Below are 14492 nucleotides of genomic sequence, written 5' to 3'. Positions count from 1 at the left end.
TAGCCTATGCCTTACGGGGCTGGGAGTCATCGACTTTTTTTTTCTTGGTTTCTGGAGCATTATTGCTTAAGGGGGTATGGAATGAGATTACGAGATGCCGCCATAGTATTAGAGCGCCGCTCCTAGGCGTCCGCTCCTGCGTTGAGCGGCGGCGTGCCTCGGCGTAAGCGAGCGAGCGAACACCGGGAAGGATGAAAGAGCGAACGCTGAGTGCAGTGTGGGATAGAGGTAGAAAGTCGGCGAGAGCGAAGAGAGCGCGGCAAGGAAAGCGGCGGAAGGCACTGTTAGGCTCCACCAGGTGGCGCGCACGTCGATGTATCCGCGGTAGCGGCGTCACCGGCCCAGCAGGGGAAAGAAGATATCACTGCCCAAGCACTCCGTGCAGATGGTTACCAAGCGAAGCTGAAACGTGCGACCCCGATGTTTATTACTGGGTTAATCCCGACGGTTCATTGAACTTCTTCGTAGGCTGCCGGATCCTCCGTACGCACTGGCTGCTTGCGCTCGACTGCATGGGCCTGTTTTTGTGCCCGGGCTGCAGCATCGGCACTGCGTAGACGAGCTCGTTCCCGATTTTTCTCGCGGCGTTGCTGATCGAAAGGTGCCTGCTCCTCAGGAGCACGTGTGACGCGTGGCCTACCGAGTTCGGAGCCCGAGAGAAGCTGCTGCGCATGCGCTCGTCTGTGACGGAGAGCACCGACGTCACCACTGAAGCAGCCAATCACGCGCCTCTCTTTCTCTTTTCTTTTTCGCGCATGAGCATGAAGTTACGCCAGAGGAGTTTTCGGTGTAAATGAGACGGACGGACGAATCGGCTAGCCCTATACAGCCTCGCTGTAAAAAAAAAGCACCAGAAAGTTCTCTTTCGCTCATAACGTTTGCCGCAAGCGCTTCCCGGTAAAAATTAAAATTGCATGGGTTGCGGTTGCCGGGAGGCGATAACTGGGTTGTCGGTCTTTATATACGCCGCGCGTCGCGGCCCTGCCAGTCAATGCGGTGATTGGTGCGATGCCTCAATATACTGCGAAATGAAAGCACGTATAGAGCTGAACTGATATTTCGCAATATGGAGTATCGTTATGGTCGCTGAATTTTTTAATGACTTCATTTTCGTTAGTTTCTGCCGGACAGAAGAGGAGGACGGGGGGAGGCGGTCGCTAGCTCGTTCGTCGTGGGAGGGCGCCGACGGGTAGGACTTGCGCTCTGGGATAACCGAGTTGCGGAGTAGTGCCCGAATAAGGGAAAGGGAGGACGCTCGCTCCCTCGCCCGCTCTTTCGTCCGCTCGTTCAGGCTATTTGCTTACATTGACAAACGTCGTAGATGGTTCCTGCGTAATTTTTTTCAGTATCTCCTTGAGCTGGTAATTGGGGATGGAAATAAACACTCTAGCTTTATTTGAAATGTGCTGTGTCCTGCTGATGTTACCAGGTGCCGAGGCTTCGATGCAAAATTAATGAAAATGATCTTTCACCTTAACGCTCTGTTCTCATAGCCAACTTGTTACCGCAAACTTAGCGAAAACGGTTTCCAAAAATACTTTATCAGTCTAAACCGACTGAGTGTTTCTGTTTACGGTGTCTCTAGAGAACTGCGCTGGACGTGAAAAATTGCGTAGCACTGTGGTGGTTCGTGGTCACCGTGGTTGACTTTGGTTTGCGCAGAGGGACGAGATGAGAACATTTACCTGGTCCCAGGCCATCGATAATTCTTTTGGCAACTTCAGTGTAGAAAAAATCCGCGCCTCTCTTTGATAGCTCCTCCAGCAGTTGTGCCATTTCCAGCTGCACAAGCTTGTCATCTGCCTTGTGGATGCTGTTGAAGATGGACCTGTAACAATGAAGTGTAAGGCGCATACAACCTCGTAAACTTGCTCCATGGTCAAACAACCGAAACAACAACATATGCTTAACAGACCTGAACAAATTTTTAATATAGCAACAACATCTGTAGCTCGTTTAGTTATCTCAGCTCTGCCGCTATGCAGACGACTGCCCGTGTCTGTCAAAAGAATACAGTGTCATCTAATAAAAGCTGCAGCTTCACCCCTAAGGCGAGGTATCGATTGCGGTAGGAAATTAGCAGACAGCTATAGGAAGTAAGAACAGCCGTTTTATCGGCCGTATTAACAAGAAGTCTAAAAGCAGTGAAGAAGAAACTAGGAATAGGCAACAATCAGATATATGCGTTAAGAGACATAGCCGCCAATTTCATTACTAATTTGGATGAAATCGTTCAAGTGGCTGAGGAGTTCTATAGAGATTTATACAGTACCAGTGGCAACCACGACGATAATGGAAGAGAGAACAGTCTAGAGGAATTTGAAACCCCACAAGTAACGCCGGAAAAAGTAAAGAAAGCCTTGGGAGCTATGCAAATGCGGAAGGCAGCTGGGGAGGATCAGGTAACAGCAGATTTGTTGAAGGATGGTGGTCAGATTGTTCTAGATAATCTGGCCACCCTGTTTACGCAATGCCTCATGACTTCGAGCGTACCGGAATCTTGGAAAAGCGCTTACATAATTCTAATCCATAAGAAAGGGGATGCCAAAGAGTTGAAAAATTATAGACCGATCAGCTTACTGTCCGCTGCCCACAAAGTATTTACTAAGATAATTGCAAATAAAATCAGGAACACCTTAGACTTCCGTCAACCAAAAGACCAGGCAGGATTCCGTAAAGGCTACTCAACAATAGACCATATTCAGACTATCAATCAGGTGATAGAGAAATGTGCGGAATATTGACGCGAAATAAGTTTGCAAGTGATGACACGGGGCCCTTAAGGCGAGAACGACGAAGTTCGTCGTTGCGCGCGCGCTCTCCGAGGACCAACCATCTCTAAAGGCAGAGGTTTCTTTTTTTCCAATCTGTCGGTGGTAAACTGTTTTAGTTGTAATAGCTGGTTGACACTCCTGGTGAACGTGCGGGGTACGGTCGATGTTAAGACCTCCGGAGCATACCCCAGACCTAAGCTCGGCGAGTAGTTCAGCCGAGCTTACCCCTGTGCACGTACGTGCCATCCGACGTCTCCAGGGACTCCAGCCACAGCACGGTCTGCTACCCGAACGAACTAGAATGACGAACCAACCACCTCCTGCCACTCCTGCAGCATTGCACGCTGTCGTCAATCACATCCGGACGCCAAATCTCTTCCACGGAAGTGCTTCAGAGGACGCCGACAACTGGCTTGACAATTTTGACCGGATTGCCAACCTCAACGACTGGAACCACGAGCGTAAGCTACGCTACGTGCACTTTGCTCTTGAGGATTCCGCGAAAACATGTTTTGAGAACCACGAGGCGACAATGACGTCATGGGAAGAATTTCGTAGGCAGTTCCTCAATGCCTTCGCCAGGGCGGACAGGAAGGAGAGGGCGGAGTTAGCGTTGGAGGCAAGAATTCAAGGCTTGAATGAGCGAGTGACGGCGTCAGCTTTTCAAATGTGCGGACCCTTCTATGACTGAAACGAAGAAGGTGCGCCACCTCATACGCGGCGTCAAAGAGGAAATCTTTGCTGGCCTCATTCGAAATCTGCCGGCGACACTTGCAGTGATCCATGACGAAGCCACTACTATGGAAAAGGCCCTTCAACAGCGGGCCAGGCAACACAACCGCGACGCCATGATTTCAAGGGAGCTCTCTGCCGTTACCCTCGGTAACGACGTTGTTGCCTTGTGGGAACTCATCAGGGCTGTCGTCAAGGAGGAACTGCAGAAGATGCAGACGACCACTGCCCCTGTGGGACAACTTTCCATTGCGGAAATGGTGCGCGCCGAGGTCCGACAGGCCATCCATATTCCTGGACAGTACGAGGCACCACAGCAGGGACCGCACGCCGAAATTAGTTACGCTGAAGCAATACGCCATGCGCCACCCTCAAGTGCGTGCAGCATGGTACACCCCACTCAACAAATGGACGTAAGCTTCAGGCCGCCTCGCAGCTCACCGCACATCGCCGTAGCAAGGACTAGTAAGAGCAACGTCTGGCGCACCACAGACTACAAGCCCCTTTGTTTTCATTGTGGCGAAGCCGGACACATCTACAGAATGTGTCCTTGTCGTCATGCGGGGCTCCGTGGATTCTCGAAGTATGCATCTCGTCCACAACCTGGTGAGCGGCCTCCGCAAATAGAGTTTCGTCACGAATCGTCGCAATGTTGATCTGCGATGGCAGGAGCCCCCTTCGTCGTCTCCTGCTCGTTACAGGTCACCATCACCAAGCCAAGCCTGTACTCGCGGCGCTCTGAGACGCCGCTCGCCTAGCCCGGCGGGTCGGGAAAACTGAGTTCAGCGACCTCCGGAGGTGAGGTCGCTGACGACGACCGTACGCAAGATCCTCCACTACGACGACAACGACGAAAGCAGAACGACGCAGGCGTACAGACGGAGTCAAACACCTTACGAGAGGTAGTAACGTCGAATATTCCAGTCACCATAGACGACGAAGAAATAACGGCGTTAATCGACACTGGAGCGGACACCTCAGTTATGAGCATTGACCTTGCCTGCAAGCTGAGAAAGGTTTCTACCGAGTGGACTGGGTCGCAGATTCGCACTGCAGGAGGCCATCTGCTAATGCCGGTAGGAAGATGCACAGCGCGAGTGAGCATTCGTGGGTTTACGTGCCTCGGAGATTTCGTTATCCTCCCAAGCTGTTCGAGAGACCTAATTCTGGGAATTGACTTTCTGCAGGCTAATGGAGCTGTGATTAACTTACAAAAGTCGCGGGTAACGTTTTCGACGGCGCAGGCCTTAGCAGGGAGCAGCACTGACGACACGTATGTCAACGCCTTGAAGATTGTTGACGAGAACATCATGGTGCCGCCAAGGAGCAGCGTAGTGACCCTCGTCACCTGCGATGCATTCGTCAGCTATGAGGGTATTGCCGAGGCAAATATCCCGCTGCTGCTCGAAAGACACATCTGCATCGCCCGGGGCCTCGTTCGAATACAGCATAAGTGCTCGCAAGTTTTGTTGACAAACTTCAGCCATGAGTATCAGCACGTCCCTCAAGGTACAGCTGTGGCATTCCTGAACGACATTGCTGACTTCTCCGACATCGGCACGTTACAAGTGACTTCACCGGATGCAACAACTCACGCCAGCCTGAATACCCGCGTCCACAATAATGCTGACTTAGCAGATGTACAGAAGTATCAGCTGCTGGGCCTACTGACAGAATTCTCCGGCTGTTTTTTCACGGAATCCAAAGTCCAGCGCACTTTCGTTACGCAACACCGGATCGTTACAGAGGAGTCGGCGCGGCCTGTTCGTCAGCATCCGTATCGCGTGTCACCTATGGAGCGGGAGGCGATTAAGCGTCAAGTACAAGAAATGCTAAATGATGATGTCATCCAGCCGTCGACAAGTCCGTGGGCATCGCCTGTCGTACTAGTAAAAAAGAAAGACAACACACTCCGCTTCTGCGTTGACTACAGACGGCTTAAACGAGTCACGAAACGCGACGTTTATCCCCTGCCACGGATCGATGACGCTTTGGACCATCTGCGTCATGCTCAGTTCTTTACTTCGTTAGACCTAAAGTCAGGCTACTGGCAAATCCAAGTGGGCGAGCGTGACCATGAAAAAACCGCCTTCGTGACTCCCGATGGGCTGTACGAATTTAAAGTGCTGCCTCTCGGTCTCTGTTCCGCTCCTGCTACGTTCCAGCGAGTGATGGACACTGTACTCGTTGGACTAAACTGGCAGACGTGTCTAGTGTACCTAGACGACGTTGTTGTGTTTTCCAGCACGTTCGATGAACATCTCGCCCCGCTACGAAGTGTCGTTACTGCAATACGCAAGGCCAACCTCACCATCAAGCCTGAAAAATGTTACTTAATTGGCTTCCAGGAACTCAAGCTTCTAGGCCACGTGGTCAGCTCCCAAGGAGTACAACCAGACCCAGAAAAACTCGCTGCCATTGGCCAGTTTCCTCGTCCTGAAGACAAAAAGGCTGTTCAACGGTTCCTGAGCATCTGCGCTTACTACCATCGTTTCGTTGAAGGCTTCTCAAGGGTTGCTGAACCGCTCACGAGACTGACGCGACAAGATGTGCCCCTTGCGTGGACGGAAGACCAAGAGCAGGCCTTCACCGAATCGCGTAAACGCCTTCAATCCGCTCCAGTGCTGGCGCATTTTGATGACACCGCGGCAACTGAAATACACACCGACGCCAGCAACGTAGGATTCGGGGCCATTCTGGTTCAATGGCAACATGGCGCAGAACGTGTAATTGCGTACGCGAGTCGTAGTCTGACAAAAGCAGAAGCTAATTATTCAACGACCGAAAAAGAATGCATAGCAGTCGTGTGGGCCATCAGCAAGTTCCGACCCTACTTATACGGCCGGCCATTTCGAGCGATCAGCGATCACCACTCGCTCTGCTGGCTTGCCAATCTACGAGACCCGTCAAGGCGCCTCGCTCGTTAGAGTCTCCGCCTCCAGGAATACGACATAACAGTTGTGTACAGATCCGGCCATAAGCATAGCGACGCTGACTGCTTGTCACGTTCTCCTATTCCCTTGACATCATCCGACCTTCAGCTAGATTTGCCGTTTCTCGGTGTCGTCGACGTGGTGCGCATGGCTGACTATCAACGTACAGACTCTGAGCTGCTTCCACTCATCCTATATCTCGAGGGAGCTGAGGTTGTTGTCCCACGCCCACGTTCACGAGGATTGACGTCGTACTGCCTGCGAAGCGATGTCCTGTACAAGAAAAATTTCGAGAACAGCCAGGAAACGTTCAATCTCGTCGTTCCGACGGCACTGCGCGAGGAAGTTTTACAGGCGTCTCACGACGACCCCATTGTCGGCCGCATAGGCTTCGCGAGGACATTAGCGCGTATACGGCAAAAATACTATTGGCCACACCTATTTTCGTCGGTTCAGCGCTATGTGCGAACGTGCCGGGGCTGTCAGAGGCGTAAAGTTCCAGCCGTCAAGCCTGCCGGCCTCCTTCAGCCTTTGGATCCGCCTCCGGCGCCGTTCCAGCAAGTGGAAATGGATCTTCTTGGGCCGTTCCCCACGTCATCCTTGCAAAATAAGTGTATAATCGTGGCAACTGGCTATTTAACTCGCTATGTGCAGACGAAAGCTGTGCCACGTGGAACTGCTGCTGAAGTCGCCAGCTTCTTCGTCCACAACATCGTGCTTCACCACGGTGCACCCCCTGTACTCATTACTGACCCCGGTGCAGCGTTTACAGCGGAGTTATTACAACAAGTCGCCACAATGACGCACACCGACCACCGAAAGACCACAGCCTATCATCCCCAAACGAACGGCTTAACAGAGCGCCTAAACAGAACATTAGCCGACATGCTCTCCATGTACATTGATGTGGAACACAAAACATGGGATGAAATTTTGCCATACAATACCGCTGTGTTTGCTTACAATACCACTGTGCAGGAGACCACCGAGTTTACACCATTCGAGCTTGTTTACGGACGTCGCGTTACAACCGCCTTAGACGCCATGCTCCCGGTAGACCACGGAACCACAAGGAATGACACCACTGAAGATTTCGTCGAAAAAGCCGAGAAAGCTCGCCAGCTGGCTCGGAATCGCATCCGCACCCAGCGGAATACCGATGCCTGCCATTACAACCGGACCCGACGGAATGTCCAGTACTTACCAGGCGACCGCGTGAGGGTGTGGACACCAATCCGACACCGTGGGCTCTCAGTGAAATTGTTGCGCCGCTATTTCGGCCCCTATGAAGTTGTACGCCGCCTCAGTGATGTGAACTACGAGGCGGTGCCTCAAAGCTCTGATCCTGGTTCGAACCGACGCCGTCCCCGTGCTGAAGTCGTCCACGTAGTACGGATGAAGCCGTGCTACGCACGCGAGGGATAAGCAACCCTCACAAACCGCTTCAGCATCGTGGACATTCCTGCATGTCTTTATTTTCGTCTTCTCATGTTGGCACTCTTGTCCACAGTGCGTGCCCGCTGCCCTTGAAGCGACCGGGCCGGTCGCTTTTGAGAGGGAAACAACGACGCGAAATAAGTTTGCACCTGATGACACGGGACCCTTAGGCGAGAACGACGAAGTTCGTGGTTGCGCGCGCGCTCTCCGAGGACCAGCCATCGTTAAAGGCAGACGCTTTTTGCCAATCTGCCGGTGGTAAACTGTTTTAGTTGTAATAGCTGGGTGACAATATAACCAACCCCTATATATAGCTTTCATTGATTACGAAAAAGCGTTTGATTCAGTCGAAACCTCAGCGGTCATGGAGGCATTGCGGAATCGGGGTGCAGACGAGCCGTATGTAAAAATACTAAAAAAATATCTATAGCGGCTCCACAGCCACCGTAGTCCTCCATAAAGAAAGCAACAAAATCCCAATAAAAATGGCGTAAGGCAGGGAGATACGATCTCTCCAATGCTATTCACAGCGTGTTTACAGGAGGTATCCAGAGACCTAGATTGGGAAGAATTGGAGACAAGAGTTAACGGAGAATACCATAGTAACTTTCGATTCGCTGATGATATTGCCTTGCTTAGTAACTCAGGGGACCAACTGCACTGCATGCTCACTGACCTGAAGAGGCAAAGCCGAAGGGTTGGTTTAAAATTAATCTGCAGAAACCTAAAGTAATGTTTAACAGTCTCGGAAGAGAACAGCAGTTTACGATAAGTAGCGAGGCACTGGAAGTGGTAAGGGAATACATCTACGTACGACAGGCAGTGATTGCGGATCCAGATCATGAGACTGAAATAATCAGAACAATAAGAATGGGCTGGGATGCTTTTGGGATATTGAGGATAATGAACAGGATAATGAGGATAATGAACAGCACACTGCCATTATCCCTCAATAGAAAAGTGTATAATAGCTGTGTCTCACCAGTACGCCCCTACGGGGCAGAAACCTGGAGGCTTACGAAAAGGGTTCTACTTAAATTGAGGACCACGCAACGAGCTATGGAAAGAAGAATGATATGTGTAATGTTAAGGGACAAGAAAGAGCAGATTGGGTGAGGGAACAAACGCGAGTTAATGATATCTTAGTTGAAATCAAGAAAAAGAAATGGGCGTGGGCAGGACATATGATGAGGAGGGAAGATAACCGATGGTCATTAAGGGTTACGGACCGGATTCGAAGGGAAGGGAAGCGTAGCAGGGAGCAGCAGAAAGTTAGATGGGCGGATGAGATTAAGACGTTTGTAGGGACGACATGGCCACAACTAGTACATGACCGGGGTAGTTGGAGAAGTATGGGAGAGGCCTTTGCCCTGCAGTGGGCTTAACCAGGCTAATGAGGAGGAAGATGACCTGCTGGGGTAATTGGCGAAACTGTTCAATGTGCCTGTTGTCCTCTCTGTGCATGTTTTTTCGCGCTTCTTGAGTTTAGGTATTCTTTAGTTTAATTTTGACGGTTGTTTTGCCTGACTTCAAAACAAACGTGATCACCGTAACGAGAAAAAAAAAGGGAAACGCATATGCTGGGTATCCCAAAATTACATTAGAAGATATTATATGGGTCCTATATCAAGGGTTCAACGTGCGAAAATTTCAAAATATGCAAGTGCCATGTAGCTGAACAGAACCGAGGAAATGTTGCCGTATCGTGGGGCTAGTCAGCTAGGCTATTTCTTTATCTCGCCAAATTACAATAATACATCGCCTAAAGACATTAATTTATTATTATTCAATAACCATTTACAATGAATATACATTCAGAGCAACAGTGTGCATAAATATGTTGTAGATCTTCCTGAAACATTATCTACTGAGCTGTCTGTTTCTCGTTACGTGGTACATAATTTTCTTTTTAAGTTTGAAATAAACCCGCGAAAGCGCACAAAAAGTGTCATGGGCTTTCTTTATTACTGGTGATATGGGATAACTGGATTTGGGTTATAACGGCTTTTCTTATTTAGGACAGCGTCGGTGATGTAAAGTGAAACAATAAAAGCGTAGAAACAAGGCTTATGGACTGGATTGCAAAATTTTAAGACACCGACAATTCATTCGTGGGAATGTGCGCGTACTTAGTGTGTTCTAAACTCTATTTACTATTTTCCAAGTTTGTTGCTCTATCGGGTATCGCAACTCATATTTGCTCAACTTTCCTTCTTGTTTTTCCTATTTCGTGTCCTATTTGCATACTAGTGTTGCCTGTCTTCCAGGGAATGCTGCAGTATGCATTTCAAGGTAAATTTATTTAGAATCTACAGATAGGGCAGCCAATAAAGAACACGGACATAGAAGAGAGACGCAGAACAGTGACCGGTGCAATTTGTCGTTGTCAGGCCTAGTTTCATATGCCTTTTTCCTTTCTTTTTTCTACTCTTTTTTAAGTAGACCGACTACCTCAGTTTTTTCCCCTAAAGCGGGAAATTCGTAAAACGGAGGCGTTTCGTTTCAGCTGTACGTGGCACACCTATGAGGGCAACGAACCGAATTTACAAAGAATAGCGCATGAACGATGGAGCCCAAATGCGGAGAGCAGAGATTGGGACGCATACTTAATGTCAGTGGCCGATATCTCATTTTGATGCTTTGCCAGGGCGTCGGCGAAGTGCTTCTTGATGGGAAAGCCTTCCTTGGCCAACTTGATTGCGGGGGCGAAGAGATCCTCCCACTTCATGGTTCCGTTGAGCTTTTTGTGAAGTTCCTGGTAACCACGCAAGGCTCCGGGCACAATCGACGCCTTCGCTCCTGGGAGGCACGAATATGAACAGACGTTTTACGGCTGCCGAGTGATCTGCTTTCCTCCAGGCCCGAGAACGGCTCGGGGACATAGTCGCTCTTCAGGTCCGTTTTTGTTGCCGACTGATACGTTACGAAGGTGAACAACCAATTCTTCCTTTAACCGCAGGAGGTAAAAATTGATCGAGGGGTCCATCACTGCGGTGTCGGTTATAACTCACTGCGCATTTGCGGCGTGTAACACCCTAATTTTCTTTTTAATGGCAGGGTAGGTCGGTATATCGGTGCTTCACACGTTTTATTGTTTTTGTCTTTTTTTATGTGTGCGAACTCGCAGCATACGGAATGCATTTCCCGGGTTCGACAACCGAGCGGCCAAGGTCGGATTGATGTCCACTCTTCACGTAAAACGGTCGCAATATCGCTTTTAAACCACTACCGCACGGTTCCGCTTAGATCCGACTTAAAATGGGGAGTAAATGTTTTGCTTAACCGCTTTCAAGTTAGTTTTGACGATGATTATAGGCAAGGAATGTAAATCGTATTGGCAACTTTAGCAAATTTCTGTTATTACCTCACGCATTATGAAGCCTCGCTGATTGAAAGCACAAGCAGGGTAGCGTAAATAAGTCGACCCTTTGCAGGCACAGGACTCCTGGGAGGTTGCGAATGATCGCCGCTTGGCCGGTAAAGTCTGGCTCACTAATTTACCGGTACCGGGCTGGGTTGCGCAACACCTTATGTGTTATGCCTGCCATAGTCGCGCGAATTTACTTTATATTTGTTTACAAGATTCCGCATACCACTTGTGGGTGACCGAAAGCAGGAGTGGGTACAATTGGAATGCATTGTAATTTTACTGTAATTTTGTGTGTGATTGAGCAGCGTTAACAATCCTAAAAAATTTCGAACACTATTCCAAGAAATATTCCTATTTATGAGCGGCGACTATTCGATTCGAAAACAAAACAGTATGGGACAGGATGCGATTCGGTACTGAAAGTTTGGAATATTTGTGCATCCCAACCTGAAAATGTGGACAGCTTCAACTAGCTAGTGAGCTATGGTGGCGATAGGACCACGTCGTGTAATATAGGGCTACACGTTATCACGCCGGCACTCAATGCTCCAGGCATCCTTCCAATATACGTGTGTATTATATTTAAGTACCTTTATAGCAAGCAAGCCAAAGGCAAGCGACGGGCAAGCCATTGGGAGGTTATTCTGACTTCTATTCCATTTTTATTTTTATCAATGGCATTACAAATGAGACTGATGAAAAATTAAACTCTTTGCAGACGACTGGATAATATACACAGAAATACTTAATCACGAGAATAACGTCCTGCTCAATAACACATTAGCAAAAGTAACATAATGGTGCGGTAAGTGGCAAATCATTTTTAATACAGACAAAATCGTTTCCATGACAGCAACGAGAGACATAAAAAACCACCCATTGATTTTTCCCTACACACTTAACGGTAGCCTCAAGAAAAGAGTTCAACAGCACAAGTATCTTGGTGTAACAATAACGTCCGACCTTATCTGGGCATCGCAGATTGACAACACTACTTCTTGTGCATGGCAAAAGCTCTTTTTCTCTCAAGAGGTCTCCACGGCTGGAACCAATTACCGTCAAACATTTAACTTACACTGCATTTGTGAGACCTGTCCTTTAGTCTGCTAATGTCGTATGGTCCACGCACACTAAAGCCATTGTATCTCTAGATGGAAAGCACCCAGAGAAAGATAATTATGTTTGTCCGCAGAAAATGCCGGCGCAGTGATACGCCTACTCTTCTACTGACACAGTCAGGGCTTGCAACTTTGGCTCTTCGAGCAAAACGAGCCCGACTAAACTTCTTGCACTAAATACTACACAACCGACTAAACAGACGCTACTGTATGCGCTGCCGTTTCTAAATCACCCATAGCTCGTCATAATCATCAGTGCGCTAAATGAGTTCTTTTGTAACAACGATACTTCTAAGTTTTCCTTTTTTCCCCTGTTGTTCGTGAGTGGAATAAACTAGATGCATCATAACTGGCACAGTATTATAGTCTGATTTTGCTAAGAAATTGGAAGATGTAATAAGCAGTTAGGAAAAGTAGGTCTTATGTACTCACAATTGTTAAAACTTCAATTTTTCTGAATTGTAGCTAATTTTTACTTCCATTGTTTCTTGTGTTTTTTGTAACATTGCAATGATATTTAATGACATGAAATATGAAACGCACTACTTATGTGTCTTGCTCTCTTTATGAATAGTATTATTGTTGTAAATATGCGTATTGAATCTGTTTGAGGTATTTTCATATCGAAGAACTGTTGCACATGTTTAGATGCTTTCACCGTTCGTTATACAAAGCATGCATTGTATGTGTAGTAACATGCCCAACTGCTGTGGTCTCGATATGAGACTGGCAGTATTGTAAATAAATAAATGAAATTACGAGGACAGCCCATGTAATGCGTCGGGCAGGTAACTGGTGATCTGGTAGAGTTACAGAATGGGTGCCAAGGGAACGGAAGCGCAGTCGAGGACGCCGAAGAGCTAAGGTGGTGTGATGATGTTAGTGAATTTGCAGGCATGGTGCAAGAAAGGTGTAACTGGGGATCGCTGGGAGAGGCGTCGGTCCTGTACTGGGCACAAGTAGGAACCCGATGGTAATGAATAGGAACACGATACATATGAGGAATATGATCTTTCCAATGACGTGACTGTTTGCTGAGTCAAACGTAGTTGCCATGTTTGCCGGCGTTGGACCACATGATCCCCAGCTCTAACTCATGCCGCTACAAATGGCGGAAAGCTGAGGAAATAATGGAACGCTTAAAGTTTTTTTTTTTTCGTTTTACAGGTTGTTTGGAAGTCCGCGCACAAGAATGGCTTTGTTTGGTTGTTCGTTTATTTGTTTGTTTACTTCCAGTTCGTGTCCCGGCTCTTCACGTCAAAGCTATCATTTCCCGCTCCATTGCTGGGTTGGTGGTTGCAGAACGTACTCAAACGTGAAAAAAAATGAAATAAAATTTACCCCGTCTCGCCGCTTCCTCGTCCACGTCGGTAACGTTAGCCGGCGAGATTCCCAGGGCGTTCAAAGCCTCGATGTGGTCACTTTCGCTGCGTGCGGCACAAATGAAAGTGACACGTTTAACTTTTCGGCTGTCCCGAAATATCTTTTCTTTATCGATATTTTTTATCGAAAGAGTCATTGCGCAAAGCAACCTAAAAACGAAGCCAGACATTCATTCGTGAAAGCTGACCGGCTTGTTTCATGAAATCGCACTAGCGCAGATAATAGAGTCACGCGAGGCAAGGAAAATATTGCTAGCAAATACAAAACGCGCAAACATACGGCTTTGACCACGGCTTGGCGTGGCTTTCTACGGTTAAAGAGCACTAAACACTGTCACGTTGTAACGACGGTGAAGATCACAGCAGCGAAACTGTAAGCAACGAAAGTAATTCTTTAACGGGTGAACCTGTGCCCCCCTTTCCCCCCCTCGCCCGATAAAAAAAATAGAAAGCAAGTGATACCAAAAGCACAATGATAGCAGCGAGCACAGTCGGTGATAGTCGAAATCTGATCTGCAGGTCAGACGCCTCGGCTATTCACACTTGAGTCGTGAAAGGCTCCACGTAGTCATTGGGCGCGTTAAGTTAAGGCGCTCGAGCGCGCTCTAGACAGCAGAGCGCGCTCTTTTAAGCTTAACGGCTAAAAAGCGACTTCCGGTGCGTGATTGCGGAGCGCGCTCTACGCGCACCATCCTGGAAACGGTGCGCGAGAGCGCGCGCCTGCTACGGCTTCCGGAAAAATGACG

At 48.5% G+C, this 14492-nt stretch overlaps 1 protein-coding gene across 2 annotated transcripts in view; it reads right to left on the bottom strand.

The window, feature by feature from the left end:
• Positions 1–14492, bottom strand: part of LOC135908591 (glutathione hydrolase 1 proenzyme-like) — a 61720-nt gene that overhangs the window by 31572 nt on the left and 15656 nt on the right. For both annotated transcript variants that reach the window (XM_065440412.1, XM_065440413.2), the window contains 3 exons: positions 13706–13791; positions 10483–10675; positions 1686–1828 (listed from right to left, as the gene is read on the bottom strand). In XM_065440412.1, coding sequence (XP_065296484.1) covers positions 1686–1828; positions 10483–10675; positions 13706–13791 — 422 coding nt within the window. The remainder of the gene's footprint in view (positions 1–1685; positions 1829–10482; positions 10676–13705; positions 13792–14492) is intronic.

The sequence above is a fragment of the Dermacentor albipictus genome, chromosome 9, assembly GCF_038994185.2.
Source record: "Dermacentor albipictus isolate Rhodes 1998 colony chromosome 9, USDA_Dalb.pri_finalv2, whole genome shotgun sequence".
NCBI classification, from domain to species: Eukaryota; Metazoa; Arthropoda; class Arachnida; order Ixodida; family Ixodidae; genus Dermacentor; species Dermacentor albipictus.
This window is presented reverse-complemented; position numbering and strand designations above follow the sequence as displayed.